The sequence below is a fragment of the Cenococcum geophilum genome, assembly GCF_001692895.1.
Source record: "Cenococcum geophilum 1.58 unplaced genomic scaffold K441scaffold_4, whole genome shotgun sequence".
Taxonomy (NCBI): Eukaryota; Fungi; Ascomycota; class Dothideomycetes; order Gloniales; family Gloniaceae; genus Cenococcum; species Cenococcum geophilum.
Genome location: NW_027137562.1, coordinates 1,534,825 through 1,555,980, shown reverse-complemented (window position 1 = coordinate 1,555,980; position 21,156 = coordinate 1,534,825). Strand labels below are relative to the sequence as shown.

General features: G+C 36.4%; 2 protein-coding genes across 2 annotated transcripts; one reads left to right on the top strand and one right to left on the bottom strand.

The window, feature by feature from the left end:
- The first annotated feature begins 13,824 nt into the window (after positions 1–13,824).
- Positions 13,825–14,788, top strand: K441DRAFT_652678 (uncharacterized protein). Its single transcript, XM_067647400.1, has 3 exons — positions 13,825–14,147; positions 14,210–14,373; positions 14,441–14,788. The coding sequence occupies exons 1-3, from the start codon at positions 13,906–13,908 to the stop codon at positions 14,551–14,553; spliced, it is 519 nt and encodes a 172-aa protein (XP_067508771.1). The 5' UTR covers positions 13,825–13,905; the 3' UTR covers positions 14,554–14,788.
- Positions 14,789–15,301: 513 nt separating this feature from the next.
- Positions 15,302–16,414, bottom strand: K441DRAFT_684238 (Aldo/keto reductase; the record flags this gene model as incomplete). The annotated part of the gene is made up of 4 exons (XM_067651761.1): positions 15,302–15,534; positions 15,613–15,990; positions 16,102–16,209; positions 16,393–16,414. The coding sequence occupies 4 exons, from the start codon at positions 16,412–16,414 to the stop codon at positions 15,302–15,304; spliced, it is 741 nt and encodes a 246-aa protein (XP_067508770.1).
- Between the last annotated feature and the right edge of the window lie 4,742 nt (positions 16,415–21,156).

The window sequence follows — 21,156 nt, the reverse complement described above, 5'->3', positions numbered from 1 at the left end:
AGGAGCTACTAGAAAATTTAAAGAACGCTATAGGAAAGGTATAGGAGTATTAAAAGAGAAAAGGTTAGGCAGTATTAATAAAAAAGGATCGCTAAAGAATGAGCTACCTAAGGGGGACCTAGGAGGAACAATTACCGAACTACTTAGAGTTATTTCCTTCTCTGTTAGAAGAGAATCCGTTCTTTTATTGCTAAGTTCCTATAAACCTTATTCTATAAGTTTCTACTTCTTAGAATAAACCTTCTTACAAACTTTCTTAAGATAAATTAACTAAGTAGACGCAGCAAGATGAGAATTAAGAGCCCTTTATTAAGCATTAATAACCTCTTTTTTAGTGTTATAGGAATAATAAAGTTTAGCGAGAGTAACTAAGAGCTTATTATTAAGCTTTATAGCAGTAGATTAAATCTAAGACCCTAGTAGCAATTAATAAGGGTATTTAAAGGCTATTAAGAGTAATAGGGCGCGTATATTTAGCGTTAGAGATTAAGCAAACATCGTAAGATAACTAAATGTTTGCTTTAGTGCACTCTAAATATAAAGAGGGTTGCTAAGATAAGGGACTTGCTAGCGTAATATAAACTAATTCCTCTTTTACATAACGAGAATATAGAGATGGTATTATTTTACTAAGAGATAATATTATAGCAATAGTACAAGACCGACGGGCTATAGATAAGGAAAAAGATGCTTTAGGTATAATAAGTAAAGATATTAACTAAGTTAATTAGACGGATATTATACCTCTAGTAAATAACCTAGAGATACTAGGTATCTTTAAGGACGAAGATAAAGAGGAGGGAGATAGTGTTATAGACGCTTTAAGTACAATATTATAACTACTTAGAGAAGAGTTAGAAGAAGCTAATTAGTTAATATAAATATGGTTTAGAATAGAGCCTATAAAACTATATAACGAGGAATAGTAAGCAGAGTTATGTAATATGATTTATATAATCTATATAATCTATAAGATCTATTATAAAGTAAATAAAGTAGATAAAGTAGATAGAGTAACAACTTTCTTAGGAGTACGGTTATGTATTTAAGGACCCGCAGTCCCTACCTAGATAGTTCCTTTCCTTATAGTAATTCTTAGAATATAATTAGAGTTAATCTGTTAGGCAACCACTCTACTAGTTATTATTACGTTATTAACTTTCTGTATTACCTACATACCTAGCCTATTAATAAGTTTACCGTAGTTCTTGCTATAAGGCTCCGTTATATTTATAAGTAAACTAAATAAAGAGTTAGATATGTCGGATATAGAAACTTAGTACTGTATAAGTATACCTGCTTATATTTATATAGTACTGCTAATAATAAGAAAGTGTTAATATAGAGCTAGGTATAGACCTATTATAGTTTGTAAATATAGAGCTAGATACAGACCTATTAAAGTTTATAAATATACGCACCTTTATTATTCTAGGTGTAAATATAAGTTTTATTAGGGAAGGTAGCTATAATACTAATACTAGGAGCTGTAAATAAGAGGGGTAGTAGTAATAAGGCTCTGGTTATAAGATAAGATATTTAATTACGCTATTGCGGCTCCCGTTAGGGTCTATATAGTGGGTCTATATAGGTATATATATATAAAAGGGAAACCGTATAGCTATAGCCGGATAAAACCTCTCCTTCTACTATTATGCGGCCTGTATAGCCTCTCTTCTAAATAGTAGCTGCTAAGCATAAGTAGACGTCTCCTTAAGGCGCTACAGAAAAGCCATCTTAATGCGTACTCCTGGGTCCGTCCGGTGGGGTATATGGCTAGGTCCTAAGTTCCGTCCTAGTTGGTCCGGTCGTCTAGGTAGGGCGAGGGCCAGCGGCCCGCAAGGCTGGTGGTGTAGAAGTCCGTACGTAGCTCCGTAGCTCCGTAGCTGTAACGGTGTTAGGGCGCGTTACCTACTAAATTCTGTTAAGTTCTGCCAAGTTCTGCCGACTTGCCGAATTCTGCTAAGTTCTGCCAACTTGCTAAGTTCTACCAAATTCTACCAGGCTTTGGTTATAGTTTATCTTTAGTCTTAGAGTCTTAAAGTACTATATATTTAGCGCAGTTTATTAGATTAAAATTAAATAGTACTAGCTATTAGAGGATAAATTTAATACGCGCTTATAAATGCTCCTATATTTATATTTTACTACTTTAACTATTGTTTCTTACTTTCCTTTAGGCACTATTAATTAATTAAGGAATTTTATAAAAAGAGCTAGCTAGGTAGTTAGGCGTAGCGCCTTCTAAATATATAGCTAGGATTTTACTAGATTTAGTAGCTATAGCTTTAGTTTTATAAGCTAGGAGGTTATAGGAGCTAGGGGCTTATAGGAGCTAGGAGATTCTATAAGGTAAGTAATTATATAAGTAGAGTGGTCTAACTTAGCGCCCTTTAATTAATGTCTAGCGTATAAATAGGGTATTAATAGGTTTAATAACTTTGGCTTTAATTATGTAAGCTAGGTAACTGTATAAGTATAGTGCTTATATAAGCTAGGCAATCCTATAAGCTAGGTAATTGTACAAGCTAGGCGATTGTACAAATTGGGTAATTATATAAGCTAGATGCTTATAGGAGCTGGCCGATCCTACAAGCTAGGTAACTATGCGAGTATAGTGCTTATAGGAGCTGGGAAATCCTATAAGCTAGGTAATCGTACGAGCTAGGCGATTATGCGAACTGGGTGATTATGCGAGCTGGCCGATCCTATAAGTTAGGTGACTGTGCGAGTATGGTGCTTATAGGAGCTAGGAAATCCTACGAGCTAGGTAATTGTGCGAGCTGGGCAATCATGTAAACTGGGTAATTGTGTAAGCTGGATGCTTGTGGGAGCTAGCCGATCCTATAGGCTAGGTAACTGTGCAAGTATAGTGCTTATGGGAGTTGGGAAATCCTGCGAGCTAGGTAATCGTGCGAGCTAGGCGATTATGTAAGCTAGGTAATTGTGTAAATTAGGTAATTATATAAGTAGGGTAATTATATAAGCAGGGTAATTTAACCTAGCGCCCTCTATTAACACCTAGTATATAAATAGGAAGTAAATATTAGGAAAATACTAGAACTATAAAAAAAAAGAAATATATAAGTCCCAAATCTAGAAATATTAAAGAAGTTCCTATATAAAGACCCCTATAAACTTTATAACGACTTAAAGTCCCCTTATATATACCTAGAGAAGTTCCTATATAAATAGCCCTATAAGCGTAGCTATAAGTCTAAACCCCCTCGCGTAACCTAACTACTCCTTCCTACTATATCGGAATAGATAAATAACTGCTATATACTATAAGTAGAGAAATAATTTAAATAAAAAGAAAATACTATAAAAAATATGTTTATATCCTTAAGATATAAATTTATAAGTACCGTAGTCTTAAACACAACTAATAGTTGCTAAGGTAGTATATATCCTAGGTCTATAAGAAATTTAAAAAATCTTAGGTTCTTAGCATAGATTTACCTTTTATTATCGCTTTTAAGGTAGTAAATAAATAAATTTAAGTAAAAGCATAGATTATTGTAAATGCTTTATAGCTTACTATAAGTTAAGTAGGTAAAGACTCTAGTAAGAATAGTAAAATATTGTTTTATTTTACGATAAGCTAAATAAAAAGAGGCTAAAGTTTTAACCCTTTTACTAGCTTTTATTAGAAATCTTCTTTATATTTATATCCTATACTTATAGATTTAAGACTATAAAGCTAAGGCCACTATATCTAACCGACGCCCATATAGCCTTATTGCTTAATATCTCTTTATTACTATCTACCCCTATTTCTTAATCTCTAGTACTAAAACTATTTTCTTTATTAGATAATGTCTCTATATCCTATTCTTAATTCTTATTACTAAAATTACTTTCCTAACCAGCTAATGCCTTTATATTACCATTGTTATCTCTAAAGTTGGTTTCTCTACCTATAAACGCCTACTTACTAGCTAATAATTTAGGGACGCTATATTTATAGGTACTTGAGGTTATAGGATACTGCTTAAGGAGAAATTGTAGTTAATATTATTAGGATATAGAACAAGCCTATAGACCTCTAAGTACTAACTGCTTAGCGCCTTAAGTAAAAGATCTCTTCTAACGTAAAGCATATTAATAAAAGTTAATTACCGCTTGTATAAGGTGGAGCGCTTATAAAGGGCTTAGCTAGAATACTAATTAAACTACCCTATAAGCACTAATAGCTCCTTTACTATAGATAGAGGGTTAATATATAAGATTAACTGGCTAGAATAAGTCTATTACTTAGGTAGTGTCTTGCCCTAAGAAGGATAAGTGTTAGAAGTAGATTATATAATGCTATTCCTATTAAGAGAGGCGTTATTAGGGGTTATTATTAACTTCTAGTTTTAGTTTATAACTTTATGCAAATTCTTCTAAACCCTACTAAGGTATACAGCGTCTATTAGGGATTGTTAGCCATTTAAATTTAGTAATAGCTTAGCTAATAGCTACTCCTAATAATGCCTTACTTATAAATCACTCTAGGGGCCTACAGTCTTAAGCGCAGATAATATATAAGCTAAGAGTAATTATAGCTACTAAATATTATATTATAGATACTATATAGGGTGGAAAAGGGCGGCTGGTGTGCTCCGCCTTTCCCTTTTACCTTTTATCCTAACTCCACCCTAGAAGAGAAATGGAATATAAATATTATGCTCTTAGTTCTTATATACTATTAAATTAACTTACCTCTAAACCTAACCTCTTAATTATATACTCCTTAGGATCTTTATAGGAATACTAGATATTATATATATTACCTTAACTAAGCTTAGATATATTGCTGATATAACCTATAGGTCCTTAACCAGTGCTTATAGAAATATTACTATATGCTACTGTCCCGAAGGTAATATACCTAATTATTAACCTACTAGAAACCTTAAATTATCCTAGAATTATATTAATAATAAAGATATAGTATCTAGTAGCGGGGAGGAGAAATAATTGTAGCTTTCTAACCCTATGCAGAAATAAATGCCTTATACGCCTGCTCGAACACCTAATAAAGTTAATCCTTATAAAAATAAAGACAATATAAAGGGTAATATATAAGAGGATACAGTTTAGGGAGGTATATAAAAAATATACTATAATTACTTTAGGGACTTAGAAGGCCACGGCAAAGCTAAGATAGGCTTACCTAAGCCAATAAAGGACTATAGCGAGGCCAAGATAGACTTGCCTTAACCGGCGGATATAGTTACGGTTTCTAAACACGTTTTGCCAGTAACCTAAGGTATATTTATAAGACCCCTATATTTATTTAGTAATACTAATAAGTAAGTAGAGAATAGCTTAGCTAATCTTATAACATTTCTTAGAGTTGCATCTCCCCTATCTAAAGTATTAACAATTTCTAATGCTATAATTTCACGTAGATAACTGAAGTATCTTATAGTTGCCTTCTTGTTATATAAGAAAGGACTTAAGATATCTCCAAAGCCCTAGTTATAAATCATTTATATCTATATTTGGCCCTACTGTAGTAATATACTAGTATCCTACCTAGATTTTAGCCGTGGATATACCACTAAAGAGACTTGCATTATACTATGCTGAGAATCCCAGTCTCCTTCGCTGTTATGCTAAGATATATAAACTACTTAAAGATGTTATAATAGAGATAGCTAAGAGGAGTAAACTATATAAGTAAGGAGATTAACTAGGAAAGATATTAGAGGATTTATTAAAAGAGATATTAAGAAGAAGTGTACGTAAGAGAAAGGTAGATCCTACTATAGATAGAGATCCTAAGAAGTTTAAGGTATAAGAGATTTCTTATAGGGAAAGATATTTATAATTACATTTTTATCTTTTGGCATTTATTAAGAATTAAGGCGTTAATTAGGATTTCTTTGGCTTAGTATTTTGTTTCTATTTAGTTACTTCTATATTAAGAATATCTTATTATTGTTTGCGTATAAAGGAACAAGTTTTTATATATTAGATTAAAGTTAAAAAGACTTACTTATAGTACGGAGGTATATTTTAAAAGTCTTTACCGCTAAGAAATTAACCGCCTTAGCTTACCGCCTTCTAAATCTAGATGTCCTCCTATTTTAGGGTACGAGTTAACTTTAAATTTTATATTAATAGGGTGGGAATGTTAAGAATAAATATAGGATCTACCCCTTAATATTGGCCTAAGTTTTAACTAAAAATAAGATCTTGTTCTAAGAACTAAATCTAATTCTAAAGACTATATTTTAATTTTAAAGACTATATCCTAATTCTAGGTTTTGGCTTAAATTGCGATCCTAAAAACCAGATCTAATTCTAGAGACTAGATCCTAATTCCTGTTTTAGATATAGGCCAATTAACTACTATAAAAAAGGGCGTAATTTTAAAAACTGGATCTAGTTCTAGGAACTAGAACCTGTTTTTGGGAAGGTTGACTATATCTATAGGATTAGTTTAGTATATAGGAACGTGGGAATATGGGAATATACGTAATATACTAACGTACTAACGTACTAACGTACTTAGTATACTTCTTAAGGGCTGGATTGTGTATTTAAGGAACTACAGTCCCTACCTTAGATAACTCTTTTCTTTATAGTAAATCTTAGAATATAATTAGAGTTAATCTGTTAGGCAACCACTCTACTTAGTTATATTTACTTGTTAACTATTCTATATCTATATACCTAGCCCATTAACAAGTCTACCGTAGTGCTTATTATAAAGCTTTATTACAATATTACGCTTATATTAACAATATCCTTTAAATCGAATGTTAATAAAAAGGTCTGCTATACTAGATGGAAGCGATAATAGAAGGCCTTAAGTAGTACTGGCGCGTTTAGTTGGTTAAGGAGTAGGTATCTAAAGAGAGACTTGGCCTCCTTAGCATTAGATATAGAAGGTTTTTCTAGAAGTACGTGCTTGCCAGCTTGTAGGGCTTTAAGGCCCCATTTATAGTATAGCCCGTTGGGAAGAGGGATATAGACTGCGTCAAGGGACGGGTCGCCGCATTATAGGCTTGAAATGCTGCCCCGCAATGATAAAGCAGCTGTCATCGCCAGCCAATTCATGCACGGGTGGATCGCCTAGGCTTTGCTCAGCTTCTCTTCTAGCTTCTGTCCTTCTTCTGCCAAACTTCAAGTCGAAATATTCATGCGCACCGCTTCTCTGCCCTGGACTCATCAATGAAGGCTGGGATTCTAGTTACGGTACCTCTGGCGGGCTTTCGAGTTCTTGCAACGGAATCTCTTGAATAGGGTTTAGTGGGAACTTCTTGGTGCTAGTGACTGAATCCCAATAAGCTCTGTTGGACAAAAAGCGTGGCGGTGGTGAGCCTAGGGGGTTAGAGGCAAGTTCACTAACCCAGCATTCCTTGACTCGTTCACCAGCGGTTAGAGTCTAAACCGTAGCTCCACACGCATCTAGAGATGCGTTCTGCTATATTCTACCATATTCTGCCTACGCTTCCTATCAAGTTAGTCTCTGCCTTCCGGTCTCTCGTTATTGAGCCTCACTGTCCGCAATTCACTTTCACGCACAGAAGATACCGGTTCACACTGCACTCCCACTGGCTTCAATCTGTAACCCCACCCGTTGCAATAGAGACGTTCTGCCATATTCTGCCATATTCTGCCATACTCTACCTACACTTACTATTACTTCTTAGACTTCCAATTTGCACTACTAAACTTCATTATCCGCGATTCACCCTATGTACGAAATTCACGGGTCCAAAAAATAGATTCACAAACCTGTCTTTATACCACGGCACCACCCCAACCGGTAAGCCCCCGGTCCTCAACCAAACAACCCATTTCGAACACATCAAAAGAATTATTAAATCACAAAAGCTGGGCACGTCTAAAGGGATGAAGCTGTTATTGTCACGAAGTGCATATAGAGCAGTTCATTAATGAAATTGGTTGATTGATTGATGTTGTCTTAAGGTTTGTGGCCCTTGGACCTAGGGCCCTCGAGCTAAGATGAAGAGGTTTATAAAGCACGTGACTCGTGCACATAGCTCGTGCACGGTCTACGCCACCAGAGAATACAGATTATCTAACACACCCCCTTAGCTTTGAGCTCTTTGAGGTTAAAGCTAACCACCTTCCCGCCAAATTCTGCCAACTTCTGCCAACCAATTAGGATTTTCCATGCCCAGTATAGAAAATTGCTATTAGCTCGCTTACGGCTAGCGCCTTAGCAACCCTTCTCGTGCTTATTAATGCGTTAATTAAACCGTTATCTTATCTAAATCCTTCCGTCTTGCTCTAATACTGTCCCTTAGGTCCTCCAGTTACTTCTCCTTATTTAGCTACTCCTTAATATCTACCATTCCAATCATACTAACGAAGCTTTAAAACCTCTGCTTGGGCAGGGCCTTTGTAAGTCCATTGGCAATTATCTCCTTCGTCACTATCCATTAAAATAGTACTTATCTCATTACGTATTCCTAACGTAGCTAGTGTTAATAGATATTAATATATCGGAGCTTTATAATCAGCTTTATCGTGTTTTTTATAATTAGTTAGAGTGTCTAGGTATTATTACAGTTAATAATTAAGGGCTCATTCAGGTATAACATTATTGCTTTAAACAGTCTACTAATAAAGATAGCTTCCTTTACTGTCTATAATAGGGCTAATAGCTTAGCTTCTGTGCTCGACGTTATAACTATACCCTACTTATTTACTCTCTAGGCGATCGGTCCCCCGAATAGCTTTATAATATATCCTTGCGAGCTCTTCCTATTAACGGAGTTGTCTATAAATAATACATCGCTAGCACAGATAAATGATTGCGCTTTACTTCTACCGTTTCTTCCATCGTCTCGTCCTTTATCACGTATTCCTTTATCTCTCCCTCTACCGTTTATTCCTTTCTTATCTCCTCTATAGTAGATTGCTCTGCTCCTCGTACTATATAGGTATTAGATAACTCTATTTACTACTTAATAGTGCTCTTAGCTAGGGTCTTAATTAAACCTTACTAGCCGTAATACTGCGAAAGCAATATCCGGATGTATTATAGTAGCTATATAGAGTACTAAACCCATTTTTCTCTAATATAGCATTATAAAAGCTGCCTCTCTTAGTAGGAATATAGGACGGACTAATAGGTCTATATTAGGGGACGGAAGCGTTAAACGGATTAATCGGTAATTAGTAGATAGGAGTTTAGATTCTGCTATAGGAGTATCTAAAAGACGCCCTATAAGATCTATCTTATACTAGTTAGCTATCTTCTTAATATAGGCTTCCTGGGATAGCTATAGGAGCCTTTAGCTATAATTACATAGCATATAGATTCCTAGGAACCATTTTAGCTCGCTAAGGGTACTTATCTGGTATTCCTTACTTAGCTCCTTAATCGCTTTTTAAGCTTTCTTCTCATCTATCTTATGGTAGTAGAAGATAATATCGTTAACATAGAAGAAGACAACTATTCTACCTTTTAGCATAACACACAGCTCCTAGGGTACCTCTTTAAAACCTAATTCTATTAGCGAGCTCGTGAGATTCTTCTGCTATAATAGTGGTAATCATTATAGTCTGTAAAGGGCCTTTCTTAGGCGCAGTACTTTATCTGTCTTTCCTTTATTAAACCCTAGCGGTAGCTTTATGTAGACGACCTTATTAAGATCGCAATAGATAAACGCATTAACTATATCTATTTATATTGTCTCCAGATTAAATTTTGCGGTTATTGCTATAAGGGTTTAGAAGGCCGTACTGGCTAATATAGTAGCTCTTATAAGTAGGTCTCCTGGGGCCTATTAATTTTTATATATTACTAAGCGTGCCTTACATTTCTAAAGGAATCCGTACTTATCCGTCTTATAGACGAAGATCTACATTAAGCTAAGGATCTGCTATCCCTTTACGTGCTTCTTATTTATTTCTTAAAATAACCTCATTTAATAATGAGATTGGAGGTAGGCTTATTAAGCTTCTTAAAACTAATCTTAAAGAGGATGCGTATTAAGGTTATAGATTAACTAAGGTGGCGGAGATAAGTTCTTCCTGTATAATCTGACATTATATATTCTGCCTAATTTCAGCTTACTATTATTAAGTTAACTATTAAGGTTAAACTTCCTTCCTGCTAAGAAGGCGCTGTAATAGGCTAAAGTAATCCTTTTAGTAATAAAGTCTTTAAACCTATTATTACAGGCTTTTTTAAACGAGTCTTTAACCAAGTTGTTAACTACCCCCTAAGTGTAAAACCTATTTTCTACTCGGTTAATAATGTCCTAATTAGTATCTTATATATCTAACTTTGTAGGATACTCGACGTAAAAGGCATATAGAGATTCTTCGTCTTCTTTTATTAAAGATGGCGTATAATATGTATCTTTAAGAGCTTTTACAAGCTTAAGATCTGCTAACTTATTAAAGGTTTAAATAGGCTTATTAACGTCGTCATCTTCCTCTTAAATTAACGGTTTAAATACTTCTTTATCGTCTTCCAAAAGAACCTTACTCTTGGTTAGGGTATTAGGGAGTTAAATCTTCTTAATTAGTGTATCTAATTTAGCGTATAGGTCCTTTAAGATGTCCGTTTACTTACCGTTAAAGAACGTCTTTTTATTAAAGATAACGTCCCTTATAGAGATAACGATGCCTTTATATAGGATCTAGATCCTATAGATATTAGTAGAGTTATAGCTAATAAGGTAGCCGATATAGGCTTACAGATCTAGCTTACTTAGCCTTTTCTTCTTTAGCTAGGCATCTAACGTTATTACGTACGCCCTATAGCCGTAGGCTTTTAGGTACGCTAGTTGCGGCTTTTTTAATCTTTTATTGGCTAGGAAGGTATAGAACCTCTTATATAACAATTTCTAACTATTGCTTTCCTATAGCGTTCGATCTTAAAGGTAGACTATATAGTTAACTATCTTGTTCTATAGATTATATAGTAGATTAGCAGCAATTCTTATTGCTTGTGCTCTCTTAATAATTATACCCCTTAAGCGTTCGGCGGTACCGTTCTAAGCTTAGGTATATAGCGCCAAAGGCTTAAATATAATCCCTTAAGTTTATAGCTATTTAAGGGTTTTTCTTTTCCCTAGCTCGTTGTCCAATCTAATAGTATTAACTTTAAGGTTATACCTTAGACGAATCCACTAGGTGAAATCTTTAAGTACTTATAGTGTCTCCTTCTCCTTACTATGCGTTATTATAAAATATAAAAAGGATCTTCTTAAGAAGGTGTTGTAGATAAGTATAACTTATACAAAACCAGTATGCGCTTTCTTAAGGTCAGTCCAGTTAATATAGAGGTTAAAATAGGGTTTATTAATTTTCTATTTTAAGAACCTTCGTAAGACCTAACGCTTAATTTTAGTAAAACTGCAGTATTAATATTCCGTTATCTTTAGGCCATAAAGCTTAACTCCTAGGGCATTAAGACCTAAATAGTGAAGGCTTATAGGTCCTAAATAACCTAGACGCAGATACTATAGACGTATATTACCTTTCGAATTTGGATAACCGTCTCTTGACGATATCAGCCTCCATTAACGGCGCGTTAGACGGCTGATATTAAATGCGGATTTTAAGTTTCCTAATTGGACGTATTTAATAGTTTATTATCTATAACGTTCTTCTATTTAATATAGGATTATATTATCCTTTTAAACGAGAAGATTATTATCTCCTTTATTGTCCCAGTAGTACCCTTATTTTAAAGTAGACGGAATAACACTAGATTTGTATTAAAGTCCGTATAAAAGGCAACGTCCTTAAGATATAGGATTCCCTTACTCTTATCTGGTTTTATAACTTTAATAGTAATATCGCCGTAGCCTAGTATAGGCACTTTTAAGCTGCCAGCAATAACATATTTGTGTCTTAAAGCTTTCCTAAAGTTATAGAAACGAGAGAGGTTATTAAAGATATAGAGAGTGGTTCCTAAGTCAAGAATAGTTAATAGCTTTAGTAAATGGAGTTAACCGGTATAGTACGATTCTAGGAATATCACATTGGCTTCTCCTTTAATCTTAACTATCTCCTAACTCTTATCCTGTTGTTATTAAGCTTTATTGGCATTTATTTCCTTAAGCTTAAGTTATTCTACTTAGGCAGCTAGATTCTTATCTTACTTTACCTTTATAAGTACCCTTTTTATATATATACCTACGGCTTTAAATCCCTTAGGCCTCTTACACTTAAATAGGTACTAATAGTTAGGAAGGGTATACCCCCTTATATCGCATGCTAGGCATTTAAGGTTCTTCGACCTTTTAGAAAAAGATGTCTCTTCTTTAATTAAATTTATCCTTGCCCTTTTTTAGCTATAAGATAAGCTTTTCCTTTTTCCTTTTAAACCTTTAGTAGCGAAGGTATCCTCTTTAAATCCTCCTATAAAGTCTATATTAAATGCACTCCCTTTTACCGTTATAGGTACGGCTTTAGAAAGGTTTTGGAATACTTCTTATAGCTTTATTACTACTTTACGGTATCCTAATAAGTAAGCCTTTTTAGTATTATTTACCTGCTTCGTGTATAGAACAAAATAGGTTTCGCTTATAGGTCGTATTATATTTATAAGGTCTATTAGCCAGATCCTATTAGTTATCTATAGAAGATCGTACTTCTTAGCCATCTTTATTGCATACTCCCATCGGTTAAGCTATTAGGTAATTTTTGCCTGCTTAAGACCCTTAAGCGAATCTATATATTATAGCTATACCTTCCTTATTATAAAGTTCCTTAAGGGCTTAGTGTCTTCTTTTAACTGAGTTATCCATTCCTTAACTATAAAGGAAGGGTTAAGTAGTAGCTTCTTCTAAATTGATACTATGGACGTAATCTGGGTGCGGATCTATTAAAAATAATCTTCCTATCTTAGGAAATACTTTATATCCTAGTTATAGTATCGTCTGCTATTCTTGTACGCTTTCTATTAATTTGTCGAGAGCTATATATATAAGGTTGCTCCCTTATTAAAATCTATGACCTTTAGATAGGGTGGTTCTTATAGTAGACCTTATTAAGGTGCTTCCTTATTAGGGTCAACGTAGGCCCATATTTGTTTGTCTATGAGGGCTTGTAGTTGCCAGATCTATTACTTCCAGTCTTCTGGCTTATTGAGGATGATCGTGGTAGACGAACTTGACGTTGGTGGAGTTATTTGACTGATAGGTAAAGGAGGAATTGAGATGGTATTTTTGTCGTTAGGATCGTCCCTGTTGTTAGGATCGTCCTTGTCATTAGGATCGTCCTTTGACGATTGAGGTGGAATCTCGTGGAATCTCGTGGAATCTCGTCCTGTGACAATTGAGGTAGGATTTCTGTTAGGGTCTGCGTCCTAAGACGATGAGGACGATGAGGTAGAATTTCTTCAAATGATTGAGTAATAGCTGAATAGCTTCTTAAGTCGGCGGACCGGGCTCATAACTGTCACGAAGTGCATATAGAGCAGTTCATTGATGAAATTGGTTGATTGATTGATGTTGTCTTGAGGTTTGTGGCCCTTGGACCTAGGGCCCTCGAGCTAAGATGAAGAGGTTTACAAAGCACGTGACTCGTGCACGTGGCTCGTGCACGGTCTACGCCACCAGAGAATACAGATTATCTGACAGTTATAGACACGTTTCGTAAAGTGATAGATGGACCATGGTTGATCAGTAAGCCTTGCGCAACACGCGCTTTGGACGTTGTTTATTATGTGAACCTGGAGCTAATTTGCAGTACACAAGTTGCATAAAGTATATCTAGTGCATTTAAAAAGTCTGTCTAGTCGGAGGAGAAGGCCCGAGTAACTCCGAATTTTCCGAGGTCGCTACAAAACAAAATTTTCATATCGCCTCTCACAACCAATCAAACCCATATCACCCCCGCCACCTCTCTTCCTCTCCCCTGTCACAACCAATCAAGCCACTCGATAGAGCGAGCTGCATAAACAAACATCCGATGGCAGCACAACAACCACAACAACTACCGGTGCCAAACATCGTCAACCTACAAGCTGCCGTTAACGGAATGACAGCTGAAGCAAACACCATAGCACAGAGTGCCCAGGCGTACAACGCTCATCAGCAGCAGTTTACTACTGAGCTGTCACTCTGTGCCAACTTCCCTGTTGTCCAGATACAGCAACAGCTCACTACTCTTAACCAGTCGATGACTAATATGCAGGCCATGATGAACGCCCAGTAAGTCTTTACTAGCTCTTGCTTTATTAAGATATCTTTACTGAAATTCACTCTTTTATAAGGTTTTGGAATTTGAAAGCCCAAATGCTGAACTTAAAAGTCAACCATGCCACCGGGGCACTAATCGTTATGCGCAGCCTCGAACAAGGCCCTAACCCTCGAGTTGCAATCAACCAGGCTATCCCAAACTTTCCTGGCACGCCTGATCAGATATCGCAGATGAACGGTACTTTCCCCTTTCTAGTACTTCATTTTTTTTCTTTGCTCGCTAAATTATTAATAATTCTACGTAGGGCTTCAATGTCGCAATATCCTAACATCCCTCGATACACCTTTTCCTCATCAAGCTGGAACAAGACAGCTTCGCACAGCTGTGCGAGAAGCGATCGGACTTCCAGCTCTTTAAGGGACTTTACACTGACAATTGGTCATGGGAATGGAGTTACAGAGTTGAAGAATGGATACTGGTAGTCCTTTCAACGTCAGACAGCCTATACGATGGTTTCATGGTCATGAGAATGGAGTTACGGAATTGAAGTATGGATACAGATAGCCCTTGCAACGTCAGGGCCTTCAGGGAACACTGTTACCAGACAAACGTGTATATCTATGTAGAATTCAATCATTAATTACACCACCACCATGCCTTCCAATCGTGCTAGAATTGATATAGACATTATTCAGAAGACTCAATATAACGTTCCCCCAAGTAAGACGGCAAAAAAAGTTCCTCTAAAGTCCCAGTCGTTACCCAAACTGCTTCTTAGGTTAAGGATTGGTAGCTCTGGCTAGTAGGTTGAAGATGAGAGCTATATGAAAAACCGGGAAGGAGATGGAGCCACATCACTTGGACTCTGGAGCGGAAGGAAAGCTGTAAACCTTAGACGTTGATATTTAAAGGCTTACCTAAGCCAAGTCTGAATAAGAAGAAGGAATACTGAGATTAGGAAAGAATCTTCTCTTGGCAAGGCTAGCAACACCAGTAGTACGGTCAAAGGCGATTGCTTGTTTCAGTGTTCCAAACGGTGCTCAACTAGAGGAGGATGAATTAGAATATAAGGAAGAATTGCAGTCAATAGATGAAAGTAAAACTCATTTCGAAACTGTGGTTAGCATATAGTACTGAGTGTTTTATCCTCACCGCTTTTCCGCCGCTACATCCAGTATTTCCACGAAGCCCCTCTGGAGGTCTCCCAAGCTTGGTCTAACGCCAGAACCACCTCTTCCGGTAAAGGGCCCTTTTCCAGATCCACCAGATTCTGCTCCAGTTGCTTCGCGTTGCTTGCTCCGATAATGATCGCATCACCATACTCCCTCTTCAGCAGTGAATGATTCGTCATCCACCTTAACGCGCATTCTACCTCAGTCAATCCATGCTTCTTTGCAACTAGCCGTAAAATATCCAGTGCGTCAAAGAAGGTATCGTTCCAGTATCGCTAGCGATACATCTTGCCCTGCCACCTACTCGGATCGAATCGTGAGCCCTTCTCTATGCTCTCGTCTTTACCATCCCTATGATATCGATCCGTCAGATAACCACCTGCAAGCGGGTTACAGTTATAGTAGGCCATCCCGTAATGCCTAAGACAGGGAAACAGCTCTTGTTCTACAGTGCGGTGAATGGTGTCGTATACGCCTTGATAGGTGCTCGGTTTGACCCAACCGTTACGTTCACAGATCTCGCAGATCTGAACGACTTCCCATGCCATATAATTGCTGATCGCGAACCGCTTGAATTTGCCTTCACGGTACATTTTATCAACCTCTCTTAGCGTGTCCTCATACGGGGTTGTCCGGTCCGGGCCGTGCGGATACCACATGTGGACGTGGTCTGTTTGCAAAGCTTTCAGACTTCATTCCATGTTTTCCCGGATGTGCTCTGGGCGGTGCGTCCATTCCTGGCCCAGGCCTCTGCCGATCGTGGGAAAGAATTTCGTGTCTATGACAATGCCACGATCTTGCCAATGAAGCTGCCTGAGATATTCTTCTGAAGAGCCTTGCCCATAAAACCGCGCTGTGTCGATCTCATTGTGACCATGGGCTTGGAAGATATCAAGTATTTCTGCAGTACGGAGGTTTGCGCGAAAAGCGATTTCTCCTTCCTTTTTGGGAAAAGCGTCGTTTAGGTGCCAAGACCCCACCAAAAATCAACTCAATCAACTTAATTGAAGCTTTTGATACTAATATATCACCTATATAGCTTCCAAATCGTGGTGTTCTACCGTATAATATTTACGTGATTTACCTCGTTCCATCGCACCTTGCATTCTATAGGCTTTTGAGGGTTTTGAGGCTTTAATTGCCTCCACTGCTTCTGGCTTTCTACCTGGCTTTCTACCTGGCTTTCTACCCGTTTAACTACCTGATTGCGATCGTTCCCTTGGCGTCTTTAATTATAGAGCTGTCGATCTATAATTAAGCTAGGGCCTTAAGTATTTTGACGTGAATTTGGAACGATTATATTAACTAATTTTTGCCACTCTTCCTTAGTAATTTCCTTGATTTCCTCGCCGCTCTGTGTAGGAAGAAAGAATTATAGATAGGCGTTAGGTAAACCGTAGTAATTGCGTAGCGTCTTGTAGCCCGTTTAAAGCACCTTAATAATTATAGGAAGCTTGCGATTGGCTTTCTTACGGAGCTGCTGTCGGCTTTACTGCCTTTTCTCTGCTCCCTCTCTATAATTATTAGTTCCTTTAAGTTCTATAGTCTTTTAAATATGGCGAGGGATCCTCTTAATTTACTATTGAATTCGCTACTGCTTAAGATCTTGCTAAGCTCTAAGCTAAGCCTTCTCTGTAGCTATACGAGAGATAAATGGACCCCTTTTTATAGTGACCCGTTTTAAGTAGCCCTAATAGGGCTTAATTATATTTAGATTAGGCGAATTACCTAGCTAAAGAAAACGTTGAATCTCGCAGGCGTTAAAGTAGGTTTAGTAAATCTTTGCTATATAAAAAGTAGCCTTATCTTCCTATATAATTGTATGTATTAGGATTTAAGTATATAAGGCTTTAGGCGAACGGAAGAAGTTTTGGTATTAAGATATTCGTTAAATATTACTATTAGCTAATTCTACCTCTATCTAATTAAGTAAAAGCTCCGTATAACGTTGTGAACTTCTACTTAGTAGGTGCGCCGCTTATACACCTATTATAACGTAGTTTGTATACTCTCCTTTTAGCGTCTTATTATTTCTTTTAAGCCTTATATGCCTTTAGCTCTAGAGCTTAATTCTAGATCTTAATAATTAATTTTAATTTGTTTAATTCTTTCTTTATTTAAGGCTTCTAAATATAATAAGGGCCCTTAATGTTATATATAAAGCAACCCTAAAATATAAACTTGGAGTACCCCTTTTATTATTCTTGTATATAGCTGCGTACACAGGCCTTGTAAGGACGTCGCTATACCTAAAAGCCCCCTTAATAGTGGCCTAAAACAATACTTGTCTTATCTAACCAAATTATAGCCTTCTAATCTTCTAAGGTCTAATAATAGTAGGCTAATACAAACTTATATTATTTGCTCTTTATAGCTGCAGTTAATCTAGGCTTTCTTATTAGCTTTGTCTTACGGTAGCCGTACTTTTTAAGTATAACTTAAATAGATAATATAGAGAGGCCTATTTCGCGAGCAATCCTTCTAGTACTTTTTTTACGTCCGTAACAATTGCACGTAACAGCGTTAATAACCCTTTGCTTAAAAAAGCTTCACCACACATGCAACCTTACTAAAAGGTTGCGCCGCACTTCAAAACTTACGCATACTTATCTTTCCATCAAAAACAATCGATTTCCTAACTTTCAAGACCTAATTCTCACTGCCTAGCGAGCTAGAGGTGGATTTATTTGTCGTTTTACCCCCTTTCCCCAACAGAAAATTCTTCTTAGGGGTGGTCCTAGCTTATAAGCGAGGCACGGATAGGAACACCAAAACCACTACTACCACCACCACTACTAATACCAAAACCACAAAACATAGACTTTTCCTAGGTTTTTCTTCTATAGAAAGTAAAAGCCTAATAAGGTAGGGGGTGCAGGTACTTTTCTATATCTCCTTTAGTTAGATTTTCTTTAGTAAAAGGAGGATTGCCTTTAGGGCTTTTCTGCTAGTAAAAGCCTAACAAGTCCTTTTTTTTTGTAGTTTTTTCTACTTCTAATAGAAAAAGAAAATAACTATACTAGTCTTTTTTAGCTGGTTTTTCTACTACCTTTTAGCCTAATCTCCCTAGAAATCTTCTAGTAGGATTAGTAAGGAGAAAGGGCATAGAAGGATAGTAAAAACTAGCAAGGCTTTTTGCCTAGTTTTTCACCTCTAGGACTAGGAGATAAGAGACCTAAGGAGGTTATTATCTACTGTAAAAACTAGGAAACCCCCCTATAAGATATAAAATGCTAAGGCCTAATAGGTTTAAAAAAAACCTCCTATAGAAATAAGTGATGAAGAGTTTACATTTACCTTTTCTCCCCCTTCTCCTTCTTCTGGCCTATTTAGAACAGGAGAAAAAAGAGGACATCCTTAGTCTTCTCCTGAAAAAGAAAACCAAAAACCTGTAAAAAAGATAATAAAACTAATAACTACTAGAGCTAGTATGCCTAGTATACCTCCCTCTTCCCTTTCTCTAGAAGAACATTTATGCGAGGCTTTAAGAAGCCTAATCTAGGCCTATAGAGGGCTAGAAGGAGAAGAACAAGAAGAATAAGTTGGATAGCTAGTAGACTATACACAAAATATCCTAATAGGAAAAAACCCCTTTGTAAAAGAAGAAGAAGAAGAAGAAGAGGTAAAAGAGGTCCTAAAAGGACTAGTAGAAGAAGTAAGAGCTCTCCGTAAGGAGGTAGCTCCTATTAAAGAAACTTACGCAGAGAGGCTAAAGAAGGACCTCCCCTCTTCGTCGTCCTCCTCCTTACCTCCCTTATCATCACCATTATCTATCCCTTCTTCTAGTAGGGTGACTAGCGGCACGCCTAGCCCTAGCTTTACTTCTACTAGAAGTAAAAAAAAAGCAGCCATAAGAAAGGAGGCTAGTCCTAGTTATAGACCAAAAGGACTAACCTCTAAATACCTTCTCTATACGAAACAAAGTCAATTAACTATTTGTATTAAAACTGCAAGTAGAAAAACCGGTTTTAGCATCTATAGCTAGAACTAAAGGAAAACAAAACATTCTCCTTATAACTATAGAAGAGTATAATGCAGATTTCCTAGTTAAATATAAGGAGATTTTGCATAACTGCTTTATTTTTTTAAAGAGAACAAAAACTAGAACTATGGGTTTAGGTTATAGCCCACGGTATTCCTACCCTACCGTTTCTAGGAGAGGGGGGCTCTAAGCTTCTAAAGGAAGAGATTGAGACCTTTAATCCTATAAAGATTAAGGACTACCTAGATGGATCTTATCTAGTGTAAAAAGACATAATCTACAGACCAGATTTAGCTCCATAGTTTTTACTATAGAGAACGAGGAAAAAAGACAAGAAATCCTTAAGCAAAAAGAAATTTCGATTGCGGGTACAACTACTAAGGTAGTAAAATACCTCGAAGTTTCTCCTACTACGCAATGTACTAGCTGCCAAAAATTTGGCCATATAGGAGATAGGTGCTCTAATAGGGCCTATAGATATTGTGCGGCTGCATATCTATCTAAAGACTACTCCTGTTCTACCTATATAATAATAGGCAAGTCTTACAAGCATACTACCCCTATTTGTATTAAATGTAAAGAAAACCACTTTGCTAATAGTAAAGACTGCGAGACTCTTAAAGCAGCTAAGCTAGTAGGTAGTACTGGCTTAGAAGGTTCTATAGAAGAATAAACAAAATAAATAGGATTCTAGAAAGAGGTAACTCCTACTAGGCTCTTAAAAGGATATTAGAGAGTAAAAGGACAGAAATAAATTGTAAAAGGACAGGGACAGGTATTAGGATTTCTTATAGTTTTTCCTACCGTTTTCTTATTCCCTAGTAGTTATAGTAACTTAGTTTACTAAGGAACTATAAACTCCTAGTTTAGGGGCTTATAAACTACTAGGATATAGCTATTAGTACATATTAAGCTGCCTAGAAAGGATTCATGTATATAGAACTATAGCGCCATAGCCTAAGGCTGCATGCGCAGTATTATACGTAGTATAATACAACGGATTTTAAAAAAAAAACCCCTTTGCTTAAGATTAGGAGTTTTTTTTTTACGCCCTAGGCGGGGCTTATCCTTAAGGTAGTTATTAAGGAGAACCCAATCTACACGCTAGCTATTCTCTACTGCCTATTTTAGCAGGTTTTAGATAGATATACATAGACTAAACCATTCTCTGCTTAATTATTAGTGTTGCTAAATAATATAGGTGTCTTATAAATATACCTCTAGGTACCAGCGAAATGTATTTAGAACCTACAACTATATTTATCTACTAAAATAAGCCTTTAACGTGGTTCTCTTTCGGTTAAAGTAAGTCTATCTTAGCCTCGCTATAGTCCTCTATTAGCTTAGGTAAGTCTATTTTAGTTTTGCCGTAGCCTTCTAAACCCCTAAGGTAACTAAGTTATATTTTTTATACACTCGCCTAAACCGTATTCTCTTGCGTATTGTCCTTTATATTATCGTCCTTTTTATAAAAACCGGCCTTATTAGGTGTTTAGGTAGGTATCCACTCCCACATATAACCGGAAAGCCGCAATTATTTCTCCTCCCTGCTATTAGATGCCGCGTCTTTAGCGTTAATGCAATTTTAAGACAATCTAGGGTTTCTAATAGGTTAATAATTAGGTATAATATCTTCGGGGAGGTAGCATATAGTAATATCTCTAGAAGTACTGGTTGAGAACCTATAGGCTATATTAGTAACGTATCCAAATTTAGTTAAGGTAATATATATAATATCTAGTATTCTTATAAGGATGGTAAGGGATATATGGTCAAGAGGTAAAATATAAAGGTAAGTTAAATTAACGGCATATAAGAACTAGGAGCACGACGTTTATATTCTATTTCTCTCCTAAGGCGGAGTTA